This window comes from Coccinella septempunctata, chromosome X (genome assembly GCF_907165205.1).
Source record: "Coccinella septempunctata chromosome X, icCocSept1.1, whole genome shotgun sequence".
Classification (NCBI taxonomy): Eukaryota; Metazoa; Arthropoda; class Insecta; order Coleoptera; family Coccinellidae; genus Coccinella; species Coccinella septempunctata.
The window spans coordinates 3,698,129-3,725,808 of NC_058198.1; the positions used below are offsets into that span (position 1 = coordinate 3,698,129).

The 27,680-nt window shown below is 36.7% G+C and overlaps 2 protein-coding genes across 7 annotated transcripts; one reads left to right on the forward strand and one right to left on the reverse strand.

The window, feature by feature from the left end:
* LOC123321689 (ras-specific guanine nucleotide-releasing factor 2-like) lies at positions 1 to 27,680 on the forward strand. The gene is made up of 5 exons (XM_044909414.1): positions 1 to 21; positions 311 to 442; positions 20,139 to 20,245; positions 25,946 to 26,093; positions 27,543 to 27,680. The coding sequence occupies exons 1-5, from the start codon at positions 1 to 3 to the stop codon at positions 27,678 to 27,680; spliced, it is 546 nt and encodes a 181-aa protein (XP_044765349.1).
* Positions 11,544 to 13,177, reverse strand: LOC123321626. Of its 6 annotated transcripts, none has more exons than XM_044909335.1 (6): positions 12,999 to 13,177; positions 12,829 to 12,935; positions 12,625 to 12,707; positions 12,535 to 12,564; positions 12,357 to 12,473; positions 11,544 to 12,288 (listed from the first exon to the last, which is right to left on the reverse strand). In XM_044909335.1, exons 2-6 carry the CDS (start codon positions 12,918 to 12,920, stop codon positions 11,747 to 11,749), a joined length of 864 nt encoding a protein of 287 aa, XP_044765270.1. In that variant the 5' UTR covers positions 12,921 to 12,935; positions 12,999 to 13,177; the 3' UTR covers positions 11,544 to 11,746. The 6 variants fall into 6 exon arrangements, with proteins under 6 accessions (XP_044765270.1, XP_044765274.1, XP_044765268.1 ...); XM_044909339.1 differs by having other exon boundaries at positions 11,544 to 11,884; positions 12,048 to 12,288; positions 12,535 to 12,707; positions 12,999 to 13,171; XM_044909333.1 differs by having other exon boundaries at positions 12,535 to 12,707; positions 12,999 to 13,175.

Sequence of the window (27,680 nt, forward strand, 5' to 3'; positions counted from 1 at the left end):
ATGGTTTGTCAAATATTTAGGGTATTTATATTTCGGAGTTTTGAGGAGGATGACATGCTTCATCTGTTGATGGAATTCTCAACTGAAAGCGTTTATCAGGATCATTCAAGCGTTTAATTCTCGGATTATCCCGATGGCTTCCTTGTCGTATAATAGGGAAGGAATATGAATATTTCTGTTCTATTTGTTCAGTCAAATGTGTTCGTCTTTTCAGTTCTTGTTATATCAGCAATATTGTGATTTGACAAATATGAAGTAATCAAACGTTCATCTGTTGAAAAGTAACGGGAATATTTTCGCTTTTTTTCAGAATCTCCTCTTTTATTACGATTCGGAGCATTGCCACCGTCCAAGTGGCATTTTACTTTTGGAAGGCTGCTACTGCGAGAGGCTGATTACCACTGGGAGTGCGTCGAAGACTAAAGATGGCTCCGATAGGCAGGTGAGTGAAAGTGAAGTAAATTATGTGCCCTCTTTCGGTGTTTCCTCCATTATTTCAGTTCGAAGATGGTTGGTAATTCTAAGTTGACAAAATCGACTTGATTCGGAGATATAGGCAGAAAGCCTAGTCAGGTTCTTCTATTTTAGTACAGTGACAAGTTGTTGATGACTAATTCGAATACCAAAGTTGGCAACAATTGTTCTGAACAACAACAAGAGCTCAATAGGCCTTCTTTCCATGTGAAATGGTAATATCTCGCCTGAACCTCCCAACATAGAAAGTTATTCTCGCGAGCGACTCCCACCCTTTGCGAGAATCCAATGTAAACAAGCATAAAATCAAGTGAAATTAAACTGAACGAATGCGAAGCTCCTTGAAAATACTCTGGGAGGATCACCTCAGAGCACTTCAGCCCGGTTCATAAATCTGTCATTTACGATTTCTTTCGAAATTTTGTTTCGCCTAATCTGGAATTCCATCTGAAAGGAATCGATAATATTTAAGTCGGCGCTTATCTTTTTTGTCATTTTCTCTCTGACTTGTTTTCGTGATGTTTCTGTTCCTTTACAAATGAACATCTCTATCGGGATGTATAACAAGGTGAAAAATAACGCTGTGTGTATCCTCGAGGGCGCAATTTGTTGGAGGTTTTTTTTAACTATCACCGAAGTAGTTGGTGATGAGTTGTTATCATACATCTCAATTTCAACAATACACTGAACAATATCTGCATTTATGTGCAATTAAGGAACTTCGAGGTTTTTGAAATCGAGTTCCTTTGCTAGGGTAGAAGCATGGGCTACGCTGATTATAGAACTGATTATAGCTTTGGAGGAATCTTCCAGGGGAAATCGCAGATTGAAATTTGCAATTTTTCAAAAATGGCATTTCAAAGCTGAAAATCTAAACGGCTTCCGAAATTGCTCGCAATAGATAAGGCGTGTTCGAAAACCTATATCTTCATACCAATATTTCAAATATCTGGCTTTAGGAGAAAATAATTTTCCAACATTTTCCAAATGTTGGGTTTTCTCGAATCTTAAAAACAACTTCTATGCATTCCATATCCTAGGATAGCAATAGGGAGTAGGCTATCGGTCATCCGGATTTTCAGATAGATGAGCAAATATTTCATTTCGGGGGGGTCTAACACCTTGCTCATTTTTGACCAAAAAAAATCGGGATTTTCGAAATCGAGTTTTTGGGCTAGGATGATAGCCTTGGCAACGCTGATTATAGAACCGGAGATCTCAATTGGATCGCAGGAATATAAAAGGAAATATCGCAGAATGAAATTTGCAATTTTCGCAATTGCTCGCAATAGATTCAGCGTGTTCGGAAACCTATATTTGCATACCAAAATTTCGGATATTTAACACTGTTTACGAGAAAATCGAATTTTTGTTTTTCCACTTTTCACTAGGAAGGACGTCTACGTCCCAGAGAATGAATGACTGCTGCCAGTCCGATTTTATTTATTTATTATTTTCCTTTATCTACCGTTTTACCGCCCTTTGTTTTGCCATCTGCGATTCTTTGATTCCTCATAGGTATATTACACTAACCCCTTGTTTCAGTTTTTTTTTATCTTTCCTCCTCTCCTCGATACTGCCTGAAAGGTAAAAAATTCCGATAATTTGGTGACCCCCGATCCCCCTACGGTGGTAAAAATTACGAAATATGGTTTTTTCGAATGCACTCGTGTTTCCCAATATTTCAGCGAAAAAATAATGAACCAACACGAGACCCTCTCCTCGATACTGCCTGAAATGTAAAAAATTCCGATGATTTGGTGACCCCCAACCCCCCTACGGTGGTACAAATTACGAAATATAGTTTTTTCGAATGCACTCGTGTTTCCCAATATTGCAGCGAAAAAATCATAAACAAACACAAGACCCCCTCCTGAAATCAGCCTGAAATGTAAAAAAAGTCGGATAACTTGGTTACCCCCTTACCCCCGAAAGGGGGTAACGCGCAACACCTTGCGAAATACGGTCTAAAATGTAATTAATTCGCACTATTCAATTCTCCGAATGTCACCCATGGCGGTGGAAATTATTGTGATATGTATTGTGTCTTGAGCATATTTCCTGCAACGGTTTTCCAAATCGAATGGTGTTGTGCCCTCCAACGGAAATATATATCATCAATTTTTTTAGTATTTCTGTATAGAAATATTGATGAAATACTAGTACATCAACATCAATATTGTAACCAGTCCGGCCCTTGCGGCCGGACCTTTCGCGAACCAGAGCAGTCGCTAGGTTCTGGAACGACCGCGAAGGCATGGGAATGTTTCCGGCGCCTATATAAGCCCAGCGGAGGAGCAGGTAATGAAGTACAGTTATAGTTCACACTGCAAGCGACTAGTGGAAATAAATAGTAGTGACATAGTTAGTTTGTAGTTATAAGTGTATTAAGTGTAAATAAATAATTTTAATCAGTTGGACGTTTTAATCAAGTGAAGAAAATGTTACAATATGCTCATTACTAAATTTTTGTTTGACTCGTAGTTATTAATGGATACACCATCATCAATCGCCCTCGATATTGCAATCATAACGAAGAACTATGAGTAACGTGCAATAAGCGTGGCTACGAAATATTTGGAGATCTGGCACCAGCGCACCTAGATTTGTCCGTATCCCAACTTCGTAAGTCTACACGTCATAAACTGTGGCTGTGAAAGAGTGGATAACTTCATTACTTCATACTGTTCATACTTAAGCTACGGTTTCCTCGGACAGTCCGTCGACCGTCGCATCCAGGCCGCCAACCGCTGCGTTTCGACGATTTCATCTAATGCCGCAAACAGACTTCGTTCTTTTCCGTAGCTTTTTTTTTTTTGGTGTAGCAGGGGGAAAATCTGCAAGACAGACGAACCATGAATGTGTTTATCCTCTATTGGATTAACACTTTATTGAAATTTTCAATAAGTTTCTGTTCTTATTAAATCTCTTTTTAATTGATCTCTTGGTCTCCTTCGGTAAATTCGCATTCTCCTTTTGTCTTCCTCTGGGTCGTAGTCCACTAGTCTCCTGAGTTCTTGATTCGGATGGTTTTTCGCATTTTCGAATAATTTCTCTGCTTTTCTGTTCATGAATTCCGTTATGGTTTCCCATTTCAGGTCCTTATAAATCTGTCTATTCCTGACAAACCAAGGTGCATCTATTGCACATCGTAGCAGCTTGTTTTCAGTGGCCTGAATTCTTTTGATATGGCTCTTTGCCGCGAAACCCCAGGCAACTGATCCATAAGTCAGTTGAGGCCTAGCAACGGCTTTGATTATCTTCAATTTTGTCTCTTTCGACATGTGGCTTCTTCTTCCTATCAGAGGATAGAGTCTATTCATCGCTGCTTTCGTTTTGTCGATTGCTTGTTTGATATGACTTTTCCAGGTAAGTCCTTTGTCAAGCGTTATTCCTAAATATTTGGCTTCATTTTTCCAGTCGATTTCTTCGCCGTCAACATCCAGTTTTGTTGTGGGTCGCAGTCTTTTCTTCTGTAGTAATATTGCTTGGCTCTTTTGTCCATTGAGCTTGATTTTCCACTTTATGCACCAGTCATTTGTTTCGTCAATCGACTCTTGTAGAACTCGTTCTATTATTTCAGGGTTTCGGTGTCGAGTTGCTATGCCTGTGTCGTCAGCATATAACGTTAGCATGGTTCTTGGATTTTTCGGAATATCGTGGATGTATATGTTGTACAGAAGTGGCCCAAGTACTGATCCTTGGGGTACTCCAGCCTCTATATCTCTTGTTGAGGAGCATTCTCCTCCCACTTTTACGTAAAATCTTCTATTTTTGAGATAATTCCTGATCAACTTGCATATTTTGATCGAATATCCAGCACATCTCATCTTATATATAAATCCTTCATGCCATACTCTGTCGAATGCTCTGGCGACGTCTAGTAAAATAAGACCTGTAGCTTGTTTATTTTGGAATCCCTCTGTTATGTACTCTGTGAGCCTTAATAATTGTTGTTCTGTTGAATGCTCTCTTCTGAATCCGAACTGTTCTGTTCTGGTGATATTAGTTCCAGATTTTCGGTTTCCTCATTTAGCCTCGTGGCGATAATTCTTTCTACTACTTTTCCTAACGCCGACAGCAGACTTATCGGTCTGTAGTTTTGTGGAAACTTCTTCTCTTTGAATGGTTTATTGAATACTATGACTTCTGCTGTTTTCCATTTTTCTGGGTAGTGTTCTGTCCTCATAATTCCATTCGCGATATTTGTTAGAGCGGCTATACCTTTTCTAGGTAATTTCTTTAACATAACATTCGTTATTTTATCGTTTCCGGAACTTTCCTCTTCTTCAAACTTCTGATTATTTCCCTGATTTCATTTGGCGATGTTGGCTTGTCTATTTCAGCAGTCGCTGGTAATTCATCCATTTCTTCATCATTTTCTTCAACCAGTTCTTCCAAATCTTCATTGTCGTCGTCTATCCTGTAATTTATTCTCGATTCTCGTTCGATCGAGTCCGCCAATGCATCTGCCTTATCAGTATTGGTATAAGCCATTCCCCTTTCTCCGTGTAGGGGTGTAGAGGAGTCTTTTCTCCTCGTAGGCTTTTTTGCATTCTCCATGCAGAATGATCGATTGTATTCAGTTCTTGAACCCTTTTGTTCCATCTGCTTGTTCTTAGATCTTTCAGGGCATTTTTCAGAACTTGGCTATGTCGGTTGAGGTTCCTTCTATTTAGATCATTTTTGTTCATCCTATATATTCTTCTAAGTCTTCGATTTTCTTTTATAAGATCTTTTACTTCTTTAGGCGTATCGCCATGCGGATGCATGCGGTGCTGGTCTCTTCACTCTTCTCGTGCTTTTTTCGTAAGCTTTCAATATAATCTCTTCCAGTTTATCAACCGCACATTCCAGATCGTCTGGAGTGCTTATTGTTGGAATTTCTGTTATTTCCGATTGTATTAAATGGCTGTATTTAGCCCAATTGGTATATTCTCTTATTTCCAGCAGTTTTTCTCTTCTCCAATTGTCAATTCCACGGGATTGTGGTTTGAGGTTCCATCTTCCAAAGTTTCAATCGAGAATTCTTGAGTTATATTTTTCGATATCGCGATATCTATTACATCTGGTATTCCTCTTCCAAAAGCAAGATATGTCGGTAGCTCTGGTCCAATAACTATGGCATTTTGTTTTTCGGCGAAATCCTTGAGTTTTTTGCCATTTCTATTCTCTGTTATGCTATTCCATAATGGGGATTTACAGTTGAAATCTCCGATGGAGATTTTCGGGTTTGATCCTTCCAACATGTTGTTTATCTCTTCTTCCAATAGATTGTTTTGTGGTGGCTTATACGCCGAGGTTATTTCGACTCTTTGCCGATTTAATTCGGCAACAATCGTCACTTTTTCTGTTTTTCCTTGTGTTTCGTCGGATCTACTTTTAAAGTAGTGTTTCAGATCTGTTCTCACCAATATTGCTACTCCTCCTCCGGTGTTTGTAATTCTGTCACATCTATATGTTTCATAATTCATGAAATTCAGTCTTCTGTTCCGGTTTATTCTTGTTTCCTGTAGGGCTATAATATCAGGTTGTCTTTCTGATATTATTTGTTCTATCTCGGCTTTCCGAGTGTTGATCCCGTTTATGTTCTACGAGATTATCTTGAGGGATTTCTTCCTAATATCCGTAAGGTCCATTAATTCAGTTTACTGAATAATGCTTGGAGTTTTTTCTCCATTTCCCTCTCAATTTTCAACATTATTTTGTTGAAAATTTTTTCCGTGAAGATATCTAAATCATCGGCTGATTCAGTTATCTTTTTCTTCTCCTGTTGACTGTTCACATCCTGTTTCATTGTAAGTTTTTTCTGTCCTTCTTTTTTCTGGACGGGTTTTGGAGTTTCCCTCTTCTTTTCCTGCTCTGTAGGTTGGGTCTTCGCTACTTCCTGAATTTTTTGTTCAGAAGTTGTTGTTTTTGTTACCTTCTTTTTCTGTTCAACTGATTTTCGGGAATTTTTCTTTCTGGTCACCAACTTGAACTCGCCACATCCTTTGTAGCTAGCTGGATGGCCCTCTTCTCCACATAAGACGCATGTGGCATTTCTCTCTTCACCTTTTCTGGTGAGTGTGCAGTCATTGCTGCTATGACTTCCTGAGCACTTCACGCATCTCCACGGGAAAGAGCATTTGTTTTGTGTATGTCCGTACCTTTGGCACCTAAAGCACTGGCTTGGACTTTCAGGCCTCTTTTTATGTTCAACCACAATACAGAGGTTGTAGAGTCGCTTCACTTCGAAGATTTCCTTTTTCTGGGTTTTAACCAGGTAGAGAGGTATTGGCTTCTTTGTCTTGTTCGATGTCATTCTGGACACCTCAGCGTCTGATATTCCCTGGAATATCAGGTCGTCCTTAATCAACGCAATATCAGCGTCGATTGGTAAATGCCTAATAACGGCATATATCTTCTTCTCCTCCTCCATTTGGTAGGTAACAAATTCTTTACCATGCTGCTCGAAGAATGTAGTGATTTTTCATCATCATCTACGGTTGACGCGATGATTTTTATACCGTCTTCAACTGTAGTTGCACGGTTGTAATTTATCCTTTTTGTGTAGAGAGCTTTAGATATCTCTACCCAATCTGAGGTGCCCATCATCGTGATGGGTGGAATTTTATCTCTTTTAGGCACTTCCGTTGCCTTCTTGACAGTCTCCTCATCAGAAGAGGAGCTTTCTTTTCGCTCGCGTTGGGGGCGCGTTCTGGGTTTTAGCAACTTGAGTTGCAAAATTTTTCTTCTTTTCCGGTTCTGGAGTTACTTCCTGTTTGGAGGAATTTTTGGGGACCGCTACCGGCTTTGCAATTTCTGCAAATGTGGGGGATTTCTGTGCCGTAATCTGTTTTGCAATTTCAGCAAATCTAGGGGATTGAGGCGCTTTATTCTTGTTAACTTCCTCTCTCAAGAGGCGTATCTCCCCGACCAACAGAGACACGGTTTCAGTCAGTTTATTTATTTGAGCCTTCAAGTGCCCATTCTCTTCTTTGAGCCTTACAAGCTCCTCGTGTTCGCCTTCGCTGAATTCTTCAGCATCGGTCGCTTCCATGTAGGAACCCTCATTATCTGAGGTTTCCGACATGGTTTTATACTCAAAAATCCCAAAATATCAAACAATTTGAAAATAATAAAATATTCAGAAATCTTCACTGGAATAGTCTAATATAAAACTATGGTATAAAGCCGAATGTTTTATACGCTATGAGAAAAATCAGAAAAGAGATACGAAAAATAAGCTCACCTGATGTTTTCTGCAGTACCAACGAGAAAAAAAAAATTCTCTGGACACTTAGGATGAACACCAACTTTGAAAATTTTAACGAATTGAAATTCCGATAACAAATATAGAACCTACACAAACTTCACAGACGGAATCAAATATTCCGTAGCTTGGTTAGTGGGCACTTTCACCTCCGCTTTCACTTTTACGGCACTGTGACACTTCGACTTTTTCGTCCGCTTTCTCTTTTATAGCACTAGGAGCACTGTAGCACGTCTTCTCTTGTCAAGCGAATGACTCGGGCTGGAAACCGTAGCTTAACGTGGCGAGTAATAGGTATACTGTTTTGGGTCGATCCTGATTTTGTCGATGTTATATGCGAGTATTTGCCTCCCCCAGAATCCGAGAGGCTGACCTTTTTCAAGGTGTATCTGGATGATATAACCTACCCACCTGCGGTAAATTTCCGTTAGTTTTGTTACTCGTCATAATCTGTGACATTGAGGGGGTCAATAGCCATTATTTCCCACGCTGTCCAGACGGGTTGGGAAATTGAATTTCAGCCGTCCCTAACATGTGTGGGCTATTTTCAGTTTCTGTCCTTGAAGTGGGAGGATACGAAATGATTGTCTGGATTCATTTCGAGTGTCTGATTCATACAAGGATGATAAATTCGTCCTTCGATGTCTCTCCTCCAATCAGGAGCGCAGCAAGTTTGGTCCGGGCCCTGGTGCAAACTGGAACAGCAGGATGGAAAACAGAAATGGCAGAAAACTGAAAGATCTCGCTGAAAAACATGAAGCTATCGTTATTGGACCTGAAGAACCAACGTACCTAGCATTCGGAAATGGATTACCAGATATAATTGATATCGCAATTATGAAAAATATCACTAGAGAATTCTCGATAGAGACCTTGTGGGACGGAACCTCTAACCACAACCCCATCGAATTAACAATAGGAGAAGGGCCAAGAAGAGAACTAATGCAAACAAAAGAATACACCGATTGGACTGAATATAGCCATCTGATACAATCGGAGGCAACAGAAATACCAACAATCAACACAGCGGAAGACCTAGAAAGAGCAGTTGATAAACTAGAAAAGAATATACTAGATGCCTACAAAAAGAGCACAAAGAAAATAACGAGACCAGCACCGATATATCCACACGGTGATACACCCAGAGAAATCAAAGATCTCATCAGGGAAAATCGGAGACTAAGAAAAACATACAGGCTCAACAAAACAGATATAAATAAGAGAAATCTAAACCAACACAGCCAAGTTCTAAAAAATGCCCTGAAGGAAATGAGAACAAATAGATGGAACAAAAGAGTTCAAGAACTAAATACTATCGATCATTCTGCATGGAAAATGCAAAAATGTCTGAGAAGAGAAAAGACTAAAATACCACCTCTCCACGGAGAAACAGGAATGGCATATACGAATATCGATAAAGCAGAAGCACTGGCGGACTCGATCGAAAGAGAATCGAGAATAAATTACAGACCTGATGACGATAATGACGATCTGGAAGAACTAGTAGAGAACAACGAAGAAGAAATGGACGAACCACCAGTAGACGACAAAATAGAAAAACCAACTTCTCCATTTGAAATAAAAGAGATAATCAGAAGCTTGAAAAATAGAAAAGCTCCCGGAAGTGATAAAATAACGAATGCTATGTTGAAGAAATTACCTAGAAAAGGTATAGCTGCTCTCACAAATATTGCAAACGGTATAATGAGGACTGAACACTATCCGGAAAAGTGGAAAACTGTAGAAGTCATAGTGTTCAACAAACCAGGCAAAGATAAAAAATTCCCCCAAAACTACAGGCCGATAAGTTTATTGTCCGCCCTAGGTAAAGTAGTAGAAAGGGTAATCGCTAGGAGGCTTACAGAAGAAACTGAAAATCTGAATCTCATTCCAGCAGAGCAATTCGGATTCAGAAGAGATCACTCAACTGAACAGCAATTACTGAGACTCACAGAATACATAACAGAAGGATTCCAAAATAAACAAGCAACGGGTCTTGTACTACTAGATGTCGCCAGAGCATTCGACAGAGTATGGCATGAAGGATTGATTTACAAAATGAGATATGCTGGATATTCAATGAAACTGTGCAAGTTGATTAGGAATTATTTGAGGAACAGAAGATTCTACGTGAAAGTGGAAGGAGAAAACTCCACAACCAGATATATGGAAGCAGGGGTGTCTCAAGGGTCAGTACTTGGGCCGTTACTGTATAACATATATATTCACGATATACCAAAATCTCCAAGGACTATGCTGACACTATATGCCGACGACACGGGAATCGCAATTCGACATCGCAAGCCAGAAATCATAGAAGGAAAATTACAAGAAGCTATAGATGAAATAAATGACTGGTGTATTAAATGGAAAATAAAGCTCAACGGACAAAAGAGCCAAGCGATATTACTGCAGAAGGGGAGACTGAGAACTACAACAAATCTAGAGGTAGATGGAGAAGAAATCGAATGGAAAAACGAAGCGAAATATTTAGGTATCACCCTAGAAAAAGGTCTAACATGGAGAAGCCATATCAAACAAGCCGTTGACAAAACCAAGACAGCCATGAATATGCTCTACCCGCTGATAGGTAGAAATAAGAGCCACATGTCAAATGAGATAAAATTGAAAATAATCAAAGCCGTTGCTAGACCGCAACTGACTTATGGATCAGGTGCTTGGGGATTCGCGGCAAATGCCATATACAAAGAATTCAGGCAACAGAAAACAAGCTACTACGATGTGCCATAGATGCGCCTTGGTTTGTCAGGAACAAACAGATATATCGAGACTTGAAGTGGGAAACCATCACCGAATTTATGAAGAGGAAAGCTGAAAAGTTATTCGAAACAGCGAAGGAACATCCAAACGAAGAACTCAGGAGACTAGTGGACTACGATCCGGAGGAAGACAGAGGAAGAATGAGAATTTACAAAAGGAGACCGCGAGATCAATTGAGGAGAGATTAAAATGAGTACGGAAACTTATTGAAACTATACTAAGAAGAGATATCCGAAATGGACGAACATGAAAACCCTAGCACGACAATGTGCAAGAAGAAATTAACCGATTAAGGGATAAATGGTTTATAGGCAAATGCCCGGAACCAATGTAAAGCAGGTTAGGTTTAGTCACAGTATAGACACCAACCAGTAGTTGCACTCTAGATCAAATGAACTGAATTATTTACTCCTCCGAGAACACGCGCATCATTTCGGCGCGCATGAGAAAATGCGCGGCAATTTTAAAGGGAATTATTTTACGAGAAGAATTATGAGCATTGAGGCGAATGTAAAAATAATATTATTTGATAATTATCACTTCTCAAGTATTATTTCGAAATTTTTCATGATTTTCTATTTGAAATGATTATCGTCAGGGGAAACTGATGCATTTTTAGTGCATATGTCCTAAAGTGAATGCGATGGTTGTGAATCAGTGTTTTTTCAGATAATTTTATGTTAATTCTCGGCTAGAAAGGTTTTTTCCTTTAGTTTCAGAGGATTCATTTTTCTAGATTTCTTATTTCCATGGTAATCAACCACCTTCTGTCACAAAGCTGCTGTGATCTGTATTCAATATAGAGCCTTTAGGTTCATCTACTGAATAGGTAATGCATATTTTGAAAATGTGCGAAGGTTTGCTCTGAAAAGTAATTAACTTGTTCATTTAGTTCATTGTTGAAACTGCTGTGACAACACATGAAAAAACTATACTGTGTTCCCTATAAATTAGAATGTTATCGTCTACTTACAATATGAAGTCAACATATTCTAGACTGATGAAATGAAAATGCAGAATGAAAAGTTCAAAATAATGAATAAAATTTTATTAATACATACATATAATACAAAAAACACGAGAAACAAATAATATATCTATAAATGTAAAATTTTTATAATTTTTTTTTCTTTTTTGTTTGTTTTTTGTGCAATGAAGTTTCTATTGCAAAATTTAAGTGTGTAAAAAATTCTTAATCTAACATACAAACTTAATAAGTAATTCCAAGGAAATTTCTCACAAGGATTGGTGAAATCCAATAATTTGATCCAATGAGATATTGTAAAATAAATGGGTTTTTATTGACATCTCGTCAACACACACAATGCAATCCTTTGCTGCATCGTCCATATTCCTTGTCTTTAATGAAATGGCCTGAAATATGTGCTCATTTAAGCCAACAGAGAAATCCCAATTTGTGGTTATTCTACAAAGTGTTGCCTTGTGTGGCAAAAAAAATGTTTTTTGTAGAAATTGGTACACTTTGGGTCCCAAAAAGTATATTGTTAGTGCAAATTGTTTAAAAGCGACTGAATACCTATAGCCATGAGGTTTCCTTTTTCGAAGCTTCAATTGGGAGATCATAAAATCTGCCAGGGTCGAATTGAAATTTTTTCTACAAAATCGGATGAAATCTTCATCACTTATATCTACAGATTTCTTCTCTGGAGTTGCAACTAATTTTCGTTTCAAATTCTTCACCACTGATTGTAACTTTCTTTTCCTCGGAGTGGCTGAAGACAAACTAGGAGATGTTTGTGTTTCTTCTGGTTTCTTTTCTATGAATACAGATAAATATGCATAAGATATAATAGTTCAAATAAATAAGTAACGTTGAAGTCCTTACCTGGTGTAGTATATATGTTGGGGTTTATAGAAATCTCACGGCATTCATCTACGGTCTCATTATTTTCAATATCCATTGAAGATGTTGAAGCAGAAGTTGAAGCATTTACATTCACCCCTAATTATAAAAATAAATATTAATTATAACAAATAAAATCTTAATTTTCTTCAATATATACCTTTCTCACCAATGCCTTCTTTGAATAAATCTGGAAAAGAATCCTTTTTTAATCTACTTCCAGATAGCATTTTTTTAGAAAAATGCTCACTACATATTCTTTTTTTGTGGAGAAGTTCTGGTCTTTTCAGAATCCATTCTTGCCTTCCCATTTTTGGAAGCCAAATCATTTGCCTGAAAATGATAGGAAAAATTAAATAAGATACCATTCACGTGCATGTACGAAGTATAGCAGTTTAACTAAAATATTACCAAAAATTTACCAACATTAACACGTGCTTATTCAATAACTCACCTGAAAGTGTCTCCTGGTATGAGAAAAAAACTAAGTTTAGGATTCTTAACACTACTGTTTTTGCAATTATACACGCTGCAATAATTCACCATTTTGCACAAATATATTTACTTGGGCTGAAGGACCTAGGTCGATGGCCATAAAATAAACTTTTTTTTCTCTCTCTCTATTTACTTCACACGATTATAATTGCTACAATTTACCAGAGACTGTCTCTAATGTTCACCTTTACTTCTGCTTAACTTTCAAATTTCAAATGCTCGAATTCGAAATGCTGCTCAACAATTTGAGGTTAGGAGCACGGAAATGATGCGCGAGTCATAAATGGAGTAACAGAAACCAGGGAGTGCGACTACTGCTTGGTGTCTATACTGTGGTTTAGTGGGTCGCGAACTCAGGAGAGTGAGTAACCCCACAGTGTTCCCTAGAAATGGGTTCCTCTGGGCGAGAGATAGAGCCCCGTGTTTTCACGGTCGCAGATTCCTCCTGCTATAAAAAAAAAAAGGTTTTCCAAATCGAATGCTGTTGTGCCCTCCAACGGAAATATATATCATCAAATTTTTTAGTATTTCTGTATGGAAATATTGATGAAATACTAGTACATCGACATCAATGTGCTCCTTAGTAAATTTTTGTTTGACTCGTAGTAATTAATGGATACACCATCATCAATCGTCCTCGATATTGCAATCATAACGAAGAACTATGAGTAACGAGCAATAAGCGTGGCTACGAAATATTTGAAGAATGACGGAATCATTGACACTAAATCACATCATTTTTATGTTGTACATATTGATTTGACTTGAAATAAAGAAATATTATTATTATTATTATGACTTTAGCCTTGCGGCTTTCACACTCCTCTCCAGAGGAAAATTCGCTTATCCCAGATATCTCAGATATCAAAAGGATTAAGCTCTGTTGGAGCCCTTTCCAGGTTTTCGGGCTCGTGGTGGTGGTCGCTCCCTGCCACCGGTTGGATTCTTGCTCCACCCGCACTTCCTGTCGGAGCAGACGGTGTTCCTCTGAATTTCCCATATACTTGCATACAGTTCTCAGCCCGTTCCCATCAGTACCGCCTTCTGCATGACTCTATAGATATTTTCGTGTTTCGTGTTTCGCATTTTGAGTGCAAAGAAGTTGGATTATTTTCATGTGTGCAGACTCCATCCTACTGTTGATGAGGAAGTGTTGAAGGAGCATCTGAGAGCCAATGGATTCTCTGATGTATTTTGTGAAAAGCTCACATCCCGGCGACCTGGGGAATATTCTTCTTTTAAAGTAGGTGTTCCTGTTTCGGATTCTGAATCTTTGAAGAATCCGGATATTTGGCCGGAAGGTACAAGATTAAATTCTTTTTTCTTCCATCTAACAATGAAGAAATCGAATATCTAAAGGATTTTTCGCGACACCACCGAAAAAATCATACCGTCAATAAGATCACAAACTACCATCTGCTATCTTTGAATTGCCAGTGTCCTTACGTCTAGTAAAGTTGATCTGATAACTAGTGAATTCTTGGAAATTCAGAATCTACATTTCCTGTGCTTCAATGAAGTATGGTGCCGAGACTTTAATATTGATTGTGTACATTTTCCGGGTTTCTACCGTGGAGCTAGTTTCTGCAGGTCCAGATTAAAAGGAGGTGGTGTCGGAATTTGGTGTCCAAACTAACAAACTTGACTTGGAAAGATTCTGTGTTGAGAAACAATTCGAGATATGTGGAATTTGCTATATACAAACTAAGGTAAAAACTGTAATATTAAATTGTTATCGTTCTTGTGTAAACACTGATTTCATGTTATTTTTGGAGCAGCTCTGTGCTGTTCTTGAATTTTTGTATGAACCGAATTTGAAATTTATTCTTTGTGGTGATTTCAATATAGATCCTTCTCGAGATCAGAAGGAGTACAGAAATCTTGCAAACATTTTGGAAAGTTATAATCTGCATAACACCGTATATCAGAAGACACGTCAAAACAACACATTAGATTATGTTTTTTCAAATAGTCGACAATCGTCAACAAGTGTGGTTGATGTTCATTATTCCGACCATAAAGGTCTTCTTCACACTGATTTCCAGGAGTCTCAGTCAAAAATATCTCACGAATATAGGAGAGACTTCAGCAAGTCAAATATCGCGGATTTTGTTGATCAATTAGTTGGGGAGGACTGGAGTGATGTTTATAAGAGTAGTAATGTAGATGTTGCGTTTGATAACTTCTATCGTATTTTTCAGTACTACTTCAATGTCAATTTTCCTTTAAAAATTTTTTATAAAAAACAAAATAAAATATGGATAGATGAACGAGTTAGGTCATCAAGTTCTGCTCTAAAAAAATTAGCAGATTTAAGGAAAACTTTTCCTGAATTAGATGAGTTGTATCGTGTACGCAGGAGTAAACATTCCAAACTCGTTGAGAATGCGAGGCGAAACTTTTATCAAAATAAAATCAATAGATCGGATAATAAAGTGAGAACTGCTTGGAGTATTATAAATGAACTCGGAAATGGGAAGCGTAGTAGGTCAATATGTTCAAGGGTCAAAGACAGGGACAAAGTGTTTGAGGACCCTATTGAAATTGCAAATCTGTTCAACCAATTTTTTGTTGATGCACCTGTCACTTCAAGAAGCCAGATTCCTAAAAAATCATTCAAAGATAGAATAACCTCAAATCATTCAACAATTTTTTTGTTCCCATTCGTGAAACAGGAGTTCTGCAGTCTGATTAGCAATAAGCTGAAACCAAAGAATTCTGCAGGCTATGATGATGTACCCGCATTTCTGATTAAAAGCTGCCTCAATGAGATTTCGGAGCCGCTAACTTACTTGATCAATCTGTCCTTTTCATGCGGTGTTTTTCCGGACAAATTGAAGGTTAACAAGATCTTACCTGTACATAAGAAAGGCGATAGAGAAGACATGAGCAATTATCGTCCCATATCTTTAACATCGGTATTTTCTAAGATCTTTGAATATTGTTTCCTTGATCGAATGATGAGGTTCCTAGATGTTCATAAAATATTGAACGATAGGCAGTTTGGCTTTCGTGGCGGACGGAGTACCAATGATGCAGTTCATGGGTTTCTAAAATTTGTCGTGGAACACTTAGAGAGCGGTGATTGCCCTACAGGAATTTTTTGTGACTTAAGTAAGGCATTTGACTGCGTCGATCATAAGTTGCTATTAAAAAAGCTTGAAAAGATCGGTTTCCGTGGAGTGGCTTTGAGTTGGATTAAGGATTACCTCAAAAACAGGAGACAGTTTGTTTGCGTTGACCAAGTCTTTTCAGACTATTTGAAGTCGGAGACGGGTGTACCTCAGGGTTCAGTTTTGGGTCCTGTACTTTTCATCTTGTTTATTAATGATATATTCCATCTTATTTTCGATTTGTTCCTATACGCAGATGATGTATCAGCAATCATTAAAGCGAGAAATAACATCAATCTCGATGAAGTAGTGCGAAGATGTTTTGAAGAGATGTACAACTGGTTCTGTGAAAACTCTTTGCATATAAATTTTGAAAAGACTGGTTACTTAGTATTCCATAATTATGGTAAGAATATTGATGTTAATGTTAGCGCTCACGGTGTCCAACTGAAGAGGGTTGAAACGGTTAAATTCCTAGGGATAACTTTGGATGAAAATCTTAACTGGAGATCTCACTGTGAAAATATTTGCACCAAACTGAATTCAGTCTGTTTTTTATTGAGAAACTTGAAGAAAGTCTTGACATTGGATCAACTTCTTTTAGTGTATCATGCTCAGGTTTCTTCTAGACTTAGGTATGGTGTAGTGTTTTGGGGCGCGTCCTCTTTTGCTGAAGATGTTTTTCTCCTACAGAAAAGAATAATACGGTGTATTGCGGGAATATCACAGAGAGTATCATGCAAACCATATTTCATGAAGTTTCAATTGCTCACTCTGCCATCATTACTGATATTGGAGATGGCTTCGGATGTTTTTGTTAATAAGAACTCACTCTTAAAAAATTCTGACAATCATAATTATGACACAAGAAACCGTTCGGATTTAGTTTTACCCAGTTTCAAATACAGAATCGGTAGGCGGTCACCGTTCTATCTTGGATTAAAAATTTTCAATAACCTAACTGAGGATATAAAAAGTTCTTGTAACATAAAAGTTTTCAAAAACAAATTAAAGCAGTATCTACTGGAAAAATGTTATTATAAGGTTGAGGATATTTTTTTGTAATTCTCTTTGTAATGTACTTTTTTTTGTATTTTTTCTTTTTTTCAAATGATTCATTCACCTGATATTTTCTGTAATTCTCTTTGTAAGGTACTTTTTTGTATTTTTTCTTTTTTTCAAATTGATTCATTCACCTGTGCCTATTGTAATTCTACTGACCTTTTCTATAATGATGTGATCATTCAAATGGAAATAAAGTATTTTGTTGTTGTTGTTGTTGTTTCGTCCAACTGAAGTTTTCTCAAGTTCTCTAGTAGTTTCTTCGGTATCAGGCCTGTAGATGATATGACAATAGGGATGGTCTTGATATCTTTCAGCTTCCACTGTCTCCTGGTTTGTTCCTCGAGATCTCTGTACTTTGAAATTTTTTCAGTGTGCCTATCTAGAAGATTATTATTATTTGGAATCGCCACATCGATGAATAGTGCTCTGTCCTCATCCTTATTGAGCAATATGAGGTCTGGTCTATTGTGGGTTATTTTCCGATCTGTGAGAACCGTGCGATCCCAATAGAGCTTATGATGTTCATTTTCCAATACAGCATCCGGATGGTAATTGTAATAAGGAACCTTTTTCGAATTCAGAAGTTGGTGTTTCAGTGCCAATTCTTGGTGAAGAATCTTGGCAACGGCATCATGTCTATTTTTGTACTCCGTGCCTGCGAACTTCTGACATCCCCAGGTGATGTGCTGGATAGTTTCATGTGTCTCACAGCCATAACGACAGCTATCATCCGCCACTGAGGCATCCTTGGCGATATATTTCATGTTCATATTATTATTATTATGTCTATCGTGTGTCTCTGTTCCCGTTCATTTTTTACCAAAGAATGTTCCATATACATAAATAAATAGAATCTCCTGAAGCTGTTCACGAGAAAATCAGGATGTATTGGAAATCAGAAAGCTCAAGATTTTGACGTTCTTCCTCCGAAAAATCTATTTGTAGAAATTGTTACTTTGGGCTTTTCTAACTGTTACACTAAAGATTCTTTCAGAAATATTCAAAGTGATTGCTGCTTTATATGAATATTTATTCATCACCTCCTGTCACGGGAAATTATTCTCTCCAATTCTTTTCCTGCATGCTTCAAATTTCCATCAATCCTAGCTCAACTTTTCAGTTGCTGATACGGATTCCGACTCTGTCATATTGAATCTTTGTCATCAAAAATACCTGCTCGTTGTCTGAAAACAGATTTCAACTCGCACAAAGAGATGAACACCTTTATGCCGAACTAATCCCTGTGGCTAATTCACGAACGAGTAACTCGAAAGCGTTAACGAGGCGGCAAACAACTCAATTTTCCATTTTGTTTTCCGTTTCTCTTTCACACATAGGTACTTTCCGCCTATGTCTGAGCTCCCGGGATAATGATTTATCCGCTTTCTCGAATGTTTTTTCGTTTCTGCTCGTCGACGAGCCTGACGTGCACTGACAAAGAGGAACCTAGGCTTATGCTTGTTCAAGATCTCGCTTTCCATCCAGAATCGGCGTATTCAATTAAAAAAATGTTAATTGGCCTCAGTTTTCGTAAGGATATAATCATAATCTCATCTCCATTAATACCTTTGCATCATGGCCCTCTTTTATGACTCATGTCTCATTCGAGGTAGATTTTTTCATCCATATTATAGTATCGGTTGTGCTGCAAGTATCTATTTATGGTCACGTTCTATTCTCGATTCACAACGTGGTCCTGACTCTCATCTCTAATCATACAGTTTTGTGCATGATAAACATATCTAAAAGCGTTTTCCAAATGCTGGAGCTGATAGAGCGGCCACCACACCGTTCGAATCTTTTCTCTGATTTTACCTGTGAACTTTGGCATTGATTAGGATTTCGTATTCTGTTTGGTGTCTTACCCATCAGTAAAATGTCCATAGAATGGTACGAAACAATGGAATCAATATTGACATTCTTCCAAAAAATTCTAGAAATGTTCGAAAACGATTTCAGGTCAGAGAATTGAAAAAGATGCTGTGTTTGATTTTTATTATCAATCAGTATCTAAGTAGAAAAGCCGAAGACGACACATTTCGTTGATGGGAATTCCGAATAGAGATAAAAATCACATTTCGTTGATGGGAATTCCAAATAGAGATAAACATATTCCACCATTTTTGACTCTGTTGAATTCCTTCCCATCGAAAACCTATATGTATCTTCATATATAAGCCACTATTGCACTGAGTTCCTTGTACGTAATTCGAAATGTAATATGTATGCATGTAAGTAATTAACTAAAATAATAAACATCTGTCCATCCCTGAATATATACGCTGAAGATTATAATGGTGGTATATGTTCAGCAAGCGGAATATATGTATCTACATAAACTACATAATTTCATTGGCTGTTAATGTACGATGATAATCCAAAATGTATTCTGTCTAAATTCTAATACTGAACCTTAAGAGGGGTCTACACCGTTTTAGTATTCAGTTCAAGAAGAGAAAATGAAACCACTAATTTATATGGGTTTTCATTATAATTCAATTCAATCAGTTCGTCATCTCGGAAAGTCAGATATTTTTTTATTCGTCAGATGGAAAAAAAATAAAAAAATTTTTGCATTGAAGAACAAATATTTATTCATGTTATTAACTTTCCGAGGTGAAATTATCTCTTCTATGAATTTTCACATGAAAAAATTTCTCGAATAGTCTCGCCATTGGCTACAAATCGAATCCAGGTGTAATTGATAAAAGACGTTCGTTAAGTGGACGAACGTGGAAACTATTGTAATATTCATAACTTCTACTTATCGTTCAAGTGTTCTGGCAACACTCTACATTCTGTAAGTCTTTCCCCCTTTACGCCTTATACGGATGGCGAGAAACTCCCGTGGTATAAACTCCTCTTAATCAGCTTGTGTTATTGTAATGAGGTGGGAAATATTGGTAAAATATAAATAATTGAAATAAATGGTTGGCAGGATATAATGTATACTGTCCCACAGTCTTTTTTCCAATATCTGATTAGTAACATCTTCGGACTGAACGATTCAAAAGCTAGCATCAAGTATCTTGTGGTGTTTTCAAAGTGTACGAGTTCTCCAGTTTATTATCGTGAATTTTTCCTTTTGTAGTATTGCTTCGCCATTTCATACAGAAAAGACAACATCAGACAATACGAGCTCCGAGCGTTGAACGAAATGGATTGCAAAAATTGGATCGAAGCCATACGAGAGGCCAGGTGAGTCTACAGGCTGTCCCACTAGTGCCGCAGCGGACGATATAACTGTAGCGGTCAAAGTTTGGCAAAATTTTTTGATGCAACCTTGAAATACTCCAAGAATAGCACAACCTAAAAATATTTCCAAATATATCCGGTGTCTCACAAAATAGGAATGGAGGTTGACTTTAATTTTTCAAATGGGACACATTATATTCAGTAGTGTTTTTCAATTCTCTGGAACTTCCTACATGCTTTTGCATACTTTTCACATATTTTTATTCAATAGTTTTCGAAATATTCGTCATTTTGACAAAAAAATGATACCTGTAGAGGCTATGTTATTCTATTATAATTCACGAACCCCTGCATATACCAATAACAGCTTAACATGGATTGAGAGACAGAACTTCAAAGAATCATAGCCAGCTATAATAAAGCATCTCCAGCATATTAAGTGTCCACAAAAAGACTACCAACATGACGAATTTCAAATCGATTTATCTTCATTTTTTTAAATGCATTGCATATGATATTTTTTCATCATTAAAATAACTATTCATTTTACTCCATTTTTTGTTAAATACATGATATGCTTTTTTTTAACCGAATAGGATTTTTCAGAACTTTTTCAAAGTTTTTCCCCAAAATCCACATACCTCTTCAAATACAAATTTGCTTTTCTTCTCTTCTGTTTTCACGGATTTGATGAATTTTCCTACAATGAAATAAAAATTCGAAAAATAAAAATGAGTTTGAATGTACAGGGTGGGCAAATTTCGATGTTTTAGCACTACAGCTTTTAAACCAGAGGAGATACACAAAATCCGATACCCCATTCTCGTTCTCTTTTTCTGAGAAACTAACAATAGTAGTAGTCATTTTTGACCACTTTCTTTTGTTTTCGAGTTATAAGCAAAAATTGGAAAAATGGCGATATCGAAATAAATTTATATCTCCGCTAATACTGATGCTAGAGCTCTGAAATTGAAACATTATACAGGCACTTTTTTACGTAGAATCCAGTGGCGTGCTCGCCTTTTTAGCAGAATTTTCAATTACGAAGCTATGACCCAAAGTTATGTTTTTTTAAATGGGAACATTAGATTTCTGTTCAATTTTTTGAAAGCTTAATTTTTACTGATTTCAAAAATGTATAACATCATATAGTTTGTACCAATATAAATAATGGAAAATGGTCAAAAACACTTTTTCTCAATATTTCTATGGTTTCGACTTTTGACGAGCACAGAAAAATAGAGTTTCCTATAAAAAAAGCAGTCTCCTTTCGGCAATGTCATTCTTTCTATGCTTTTCACCAATTTTCACAAAATTCGAATCAAGATATATTTCATGAATTTTCATTATAATGAAAGGACTTATAGAAGTTCTCAAAAATAACAGAAAAGCAAATTCTGCTACTTGAATTCAGAGGTATGTGGATTTTAGGGAAACTGAACTGATATAGTGTAAGATTTTCATTCCTTGGGTTGCGGAGTGTATGTTTTCTTGTTGCGCACTGGGATGCGTCGCGATTTCACTTCACGAAAGTACCTCGCGCAGTTTGATTACTATATGTTCTTGGGTTGATCGGTTAACGTATTTTCATGAAATTCAGCATTTATAAGTATTTCACGATGCTGATGAAATCTAAAATATTTTCAAGGCATGAGCACCTCCGGTTTTTCCGGAAATGACGTCAACTTCCGTTTTTCAAATTAGAACACCATTTTTTTATTGCAGAAATAGATTCCTTAGGAAATTTCAAGTTATTTTGATGTAACATTTTTCAGTTTTGGTTGGAAAATTCTCTCTGAGCGGGAATATTCGAAAAAAAAAATCGAAAATAGAGCTCCGCTGAAACAAGAATAACTTCGAGGTTTTTGGATTGAAAATTTTCATTTTTGGGATTTTTCAAGATGTAAGATTGATGTATCCACTTTAAAAATCGAAATCGCGATTCATGATACAGGGGGTGAAAAAATCGCTTTCAAAGTTAGGGATGACAAAATCGTGAAAAATCAATTTTTTCCAATTAGAACCCCATTTTTTTATGGCAGATATTGAATCTACGTTAAAAAATAATGTGAGTGTATGCATCACACCCTTGCCCTAAAATGGATATTTTCTGAGTTATTCACAAAAAACTGTTTTTCGTCTTGAATTTTCAGCTATTTCTTTTCGCCAAAAAGATGAAATTTTCAGGAACTGTTATTTGAACCAAGCTGTAGATTTTTCACCCCTTCTTGAAACCGACTTCAAGTTACTATTAGGAGAACCATGGCAAACTCTCGCAGTTATAACTAGAGAAGATGCTCAAAGTTTTGACCGTTAATTTCTAGACATTTATTTATACCTCTCAGGAATGCTTCGTGCGTTGCTCCTCTTATTTCATCGGGAGGAAGAGATCTGCAAAAGTGTTTAAAAACCAAATTGAGTTTCAAAACTATGAATCTAAAAATCTAAACAAACCTGAACGCATTTCTGACTCGTTCTATGCAGTCCTCTTTATCAGTCAGGGGAGTTGAGTAGACAATATTTTTTATCCTACCCCAAACATAATAGTCTAAAGGAGTTAAATCGGGAGAACGTGGTGGCCAAAGATGTGGACCATTGTTCGCCAACCATCGATCTTCAAATAGCCTGTAGAGGATATTTGACACATTGAGTGAATTGTGTGGAGGCGCGCCATCTTGTTGATACCATAAGTCATTATGGTTCTGTACTAGCGGCTCAATTATTTGAGTCAATATGTCAGAATATCTATCTCCTAAGGGAGAACATTCTTTAAATAATGCAAACATGTGTAGTGTTCTATCTTACCAGTAAAGTCCCATCATAAATGTGAACATCGAGAATTGCATTATTTTTGATGGCGCAAAAAACATTGAAACTCCAGGTCTCTTGAAAGTTCCATTGTCTGAAGTGGTGGTTGTTCTCTTCATCTCAATAATGACTGTTATGCCTATTGAAAGAACCATTCTTTGTGAATTTAGATTCATCTGTCCAAATTATACAGTCCAAAAAGTTTTCATTCTCTTGAAATCGAATAATCATAGCTTCGCAAAACTCTGTTCTCCTGACGAAATCGGTTTCCTTCAAATGCTGTACCCTATTGAATTTATATGGGTGCATTTTTTGTTTTTTTAATATTCTCCAAACACTCGATTGAGATAATCCCAGGTCAATCTCGGCATTTTTGAGAGAATTTTGAGGATTCACACGAAAATATGCAAGAACTGTAATTTCGTTGTTCTCATCTTCTACTACCGTTTTTTCTCTGTGTATAGTTTTTTTAACGAAAGATCCGACATTTCTCAAGTTTGTCATGGTTCTGTTAATGGTATCTCTCGTTGGTCTGGGTCGGTCAGGAAACCTCTCAATGAACAGTCGAATCGTTCTATCTACAACTTTATTACATTCCCCATGAAGTAGAATGAGATTTAAATAATCTTCATTGGTAAAATTAGGCATAGTGATCGATTTTATAACTTAATACGAATTATCACCAAGTTAATAGTAAACACAAAATGCTACTGAATAAAGAGGAATTTGGCAGATGTAATTAATGATATCTATCATAAAAAAAAAGAATGTAAAACATGCTAAGTTTTTGCATATGGTTCATAAGGAATTATTCATTTATCACTGGAGAGAAAACCGATGGCCGATTAGTTGAAATAAAGAGGTTTCCGATACAAATTCGAATCAAAATTCGCCATCTATTTAGGAACAACCTGTAACTTTTTTCTCTTGCATATTAGGGTAGTAAAATCTAAAACATGGTTTAAGTAACAGTTCCTGAAAATTTCATCTTTTTGGCGTGAAGGGAAAAGAAATAGCTGAAAATTCAAGACGAAAAACAGTTTTTTGTGAATAACTCAGAAAATATCCACTTTAGGGCAAGGGTGTGATGCATACACTCACATTATTTTTCAACGTAGATTCAATATCTGCCATAAAAGAATGGGGTTCTAATTTGAAAAAATTGATTTTTCACGATTTTGTCATCCCTAACTCTGAAAGCGATTTTTTCACCCCCTGTATCATGAATCGCGATTTCGATTTTTTAAGTGGATACATCAATCTTACATCTTGAAAAATCCCAAAAATGAAAATTTTCCATCCAAAAACCTCGAACTTATTCTTGTTTCAGCGGAGCTCTATTTTCGATTTTTTTTTCGACTTTTCCCGCTCAGAGAGAATTTTCCAACCAAAACTGAAAAATGTTACATCAAAATAACTTGAAATTTTCTAAGGAATCTATTTCTGCAATAAAAAAAATGGTGTTCTAATTTGAAAAACGAAAGTTGACGTTATTTCCGGAAAAACCGGAGGTGCTCATGCCTTGAAAATATTTTAGATTTCATCAGCATCGTGAAATACTTATAAGTGCTGAATATCATGAAAATACGTTCAGTAGTTTCCCGTATAAATATGGGTGAGGTTCCTCGTGAAAGACCCTGTATATTAACAGCCATATTTAGCGAAAACTGAAATAATTTGACAATAATTAAGACAGTGGTGCTTGGTGTTAGGTGAGTTAATTTTTTGTAATGATGTCAGGTTGTTATTTAGATTGCAATTTTTTGTTAGTTGTAGAACTGATTTTTCCTCAACAAGGCTCATCTCTGTCAGAATAAACACTCTAGTAAACCCCTCAGCTAGGACTTTGATTTCAAAAATCCTGTTCCTGTTCAGAAACACTTCGAAAAATTTCTGAAAAATCCTATTCGGTTGAAAATATGCATATCATGTATTTGACAAAAAGTGAAGTAAAATGAATAGTTATTTCAATGATGAAAAAATCATATGCATTGCATTTGAAAAAATAAAGATAAATCGATTCGAAATTCGTCATGTTGATAGTCTTTTTGTGGACACTTCATATGCTGGAGATGCTTTATTATAGCTGGGTATGATTCTTTGAAATCTTGTCTTCCAATCCATGTAAAGCTGTTATTGGTATGTGCAAGGGCTCGCGAAATTTAATTAAATAACATAGCCTCTGCAGGTATAATTTTTTTGGCAAAATAACAAATGTTTCGAAAACTGTTGAAGGAAAATATGTGAATAGTATACAAGAGCATGCAGGAAGTTCCAGAGAATTGAAAAACACTACTGAATATAGTGTGTCCCATTTGAAAAATTAAAGTTAACCTCCATTCCTATTTTGTGAGACACCGGATATTTTCGGAAATATTTTTAGGTTTTGCTATTCATGGAGTAATTCAAGTTTGCATCAAAAAATTTTGCTTAACTTTGACGGTTACGCTTATATCGTCCGCTGCGGCACTAGTTGGACAACCTGCATATTTCACTTTCATTTTCCCCCTTATCCCTCATAAACAGATGTTTCTTCTGAAATCCGGGAAATTCAGAAAGAAAAGGTTCACATATTTTCGTATTTCCTTTCATGATTCTTGTGCTCCGTTTGATCGAAATCTTATTTTTTCTTAATCATTTTCAATCTCTTAAGATTGTTCGAAATAAGAAACGTAAGAAAGAATTGATTGTGAATATCTCAGTGATCATTCGTTTCAATGTTACTCCTTTCATTGAACACAATGCTTTTGATTTCTTTTTCATAATGAGAATGCATGGTGGAGAAAACGTTTATTTGAGCTTAAAGCCGTTCCATCTTTTCGATTCGCAAGTGCCCTCAAAATGCCGAAAAACAAAATTTTATCTGAACCCCCGAAATTGTTCATTTTTTGACAGTTTCAACAAACTCCTACTGCAAATGGCAAAACTGGAACAGAAACACCTACACCTCCTCCAGATCATCGAATCGGAGAAAACAGCCAAGTGGCAATATACACAGCAGTGTGACGATTTTGCTTCTGAAATAAAAAAGCTGAGAGCTGAGGTGAGTCCTCGTGTTTTATTTTGTTGGATGTTCTCACACAACACTATGCCATTTTCAACTTAGATACCCCTAGATTTCCCATAGAATCAGGAAAAATGGTTCATGAAGAAGTTCGAGATTTATATGATTTTGAGAGAGAGTTGTGATCCTCGCGAGAAACTGCATATTTTTTCGAATCCTCTTCTGTGAAGGATAGAAAAAATGGTGATTTACGGATTTGCTAGATTTCATTATTGTTTATACTTACTTATAACCCTAGGAAGATAGATAGATAGGTAATAGTACGAGAGCTGGCAGCAAAAACAACTACCTCATAAGTTACCAAAGGTTTGGTTTGGCACTTTGGTTCATTTTAATAATGTGAACTTGAAACCGTCCGTCTGCCGTTCGTGAGTGGTCGCCTTATTGGATAAGAAAAATTGAAAAGATGTGAAAAAATCGATTAGAACTTTCCAATTATTACCAAGATGAATGTTGTGTCAAAATGGTCTAGGATCTTAACTGAACTGAAATCGTAAGCGTCTGCCAACAGGGGTGGTCGCTATTTTGAAACAGACGCTGTCAAATACAGGGTGGTCCAGATCATAACCAAGAAATTTTAACCATCACGTATTCTACATCAAAAATAAGTCCTAGTTTGTCATATAAATATATGTCGACAAATGTTTCCTCTCCGAGATACGGGGTGTTAAAATTATAGAAAAAAAAATGATTTTTATTAATAACTTTCACACTGCTTGAAATATTTTTATGAAATTTGAGAAATAGGTTTTGAGCGTCAAGGAGCACTTTTTGCATAATATCATTTCTTTTTTATTTTACCAGTAGCGTCCGTACTGCAGCGAGACTGAATATTTTCAGATAAAAAAAATATACGCCACTGGTTTTTTCGACAATAAAAATTACTTTTTAAATCCTTATTTAATTTGGAGCAAATTAGGTCTCTGGACTTTTTGCTGTACGAGGCACCGTTTCCGGTTAAAAAAATAAAACACATTCTCATGCATGAAGAAATCGCCAAAATTTGATATAGCAATAAAAAGCGTACTACGGTTTTGTACCAATTTTCTAAGATTAGATAAATTCAACACACACCCATCTCCTATTTTTAGGGTAGAATAATTTGATTAAAAAACTTAAATGACAGTTTTGGTTTCCAATTACTCGTTTCAATACAAGCATAACCATAAAAAACTGTAATTTCGTTATTGTGGAAAGCAAAGTGTGCCATGGAGAAAAAAACTGTTGTCAGCTTCGAACATTTATTTGAAGTTTGACAGTAATTCATCACAGTGATAAATCAGTTTCTCTTTAACAACTAAATGCCTTTTTGTTTTAAGAGTCAGGAACAAGCCGATATCCATTTCTGTTATGGAGTGGCAAATGGAAACTCGGCGGAAGCAACTATTGAGTACCGATTTCCGAGAAGACGCCATCCGCATTCCTCAGTGTTTGTCAACATTCACCAACGATTTAGAACTAATGGACTTAGTACTAGACCTGATGAACGACAGAATGGGCAAGAAAGGAACAATAACAGGATTCTTCGTGAATTTGATAGGAATCCAACAACAAGCAGTCGAATAG

Bases quoted from the DNA above. Each gene is read 5' to 3' on its own strand.
- LOC123321689 (XM_044909414.1), top strand. From the start codon at position 1: ATGGTTTGTCAAATATTTAGG. The intron at 443-20,138 runs GTGAGTGAAAGT...TTCCTTTTGTAG, and splicing joins AAGATGGCTCCGATAGGCAG to TATTGCTTCGCCATTTCATA. The intron at 26,094-27,542 runs GTGAGTCCTCGT...CGCATTCCTCAG, and splicing joins TAAAAAAGCTGAGAGCTGAG to TGTTTGTCAACATTCACCAA.
- LOC123321626 (XM_044909333.1), bottom strand. From the start codon at position 12,920: ATGGTGAATTATTGCAGCGTGTATAATTGCAAAAACAGTAGTGTTAAG. The intron at 12,474-12,534 runs GTATATATTGAA...TTTTATAATTAG, and splicing joins AGAAGGCATTGGTGAGAAAG to GGGTGAATGTAAATGCTTCA. The intron at 12,289-12,356 runs GTAAGGACTTCA...CTGTATTCATAG, and splicing joins CAACATATATACTACACCAG to AAAAGAAACCAGAAGAAACA.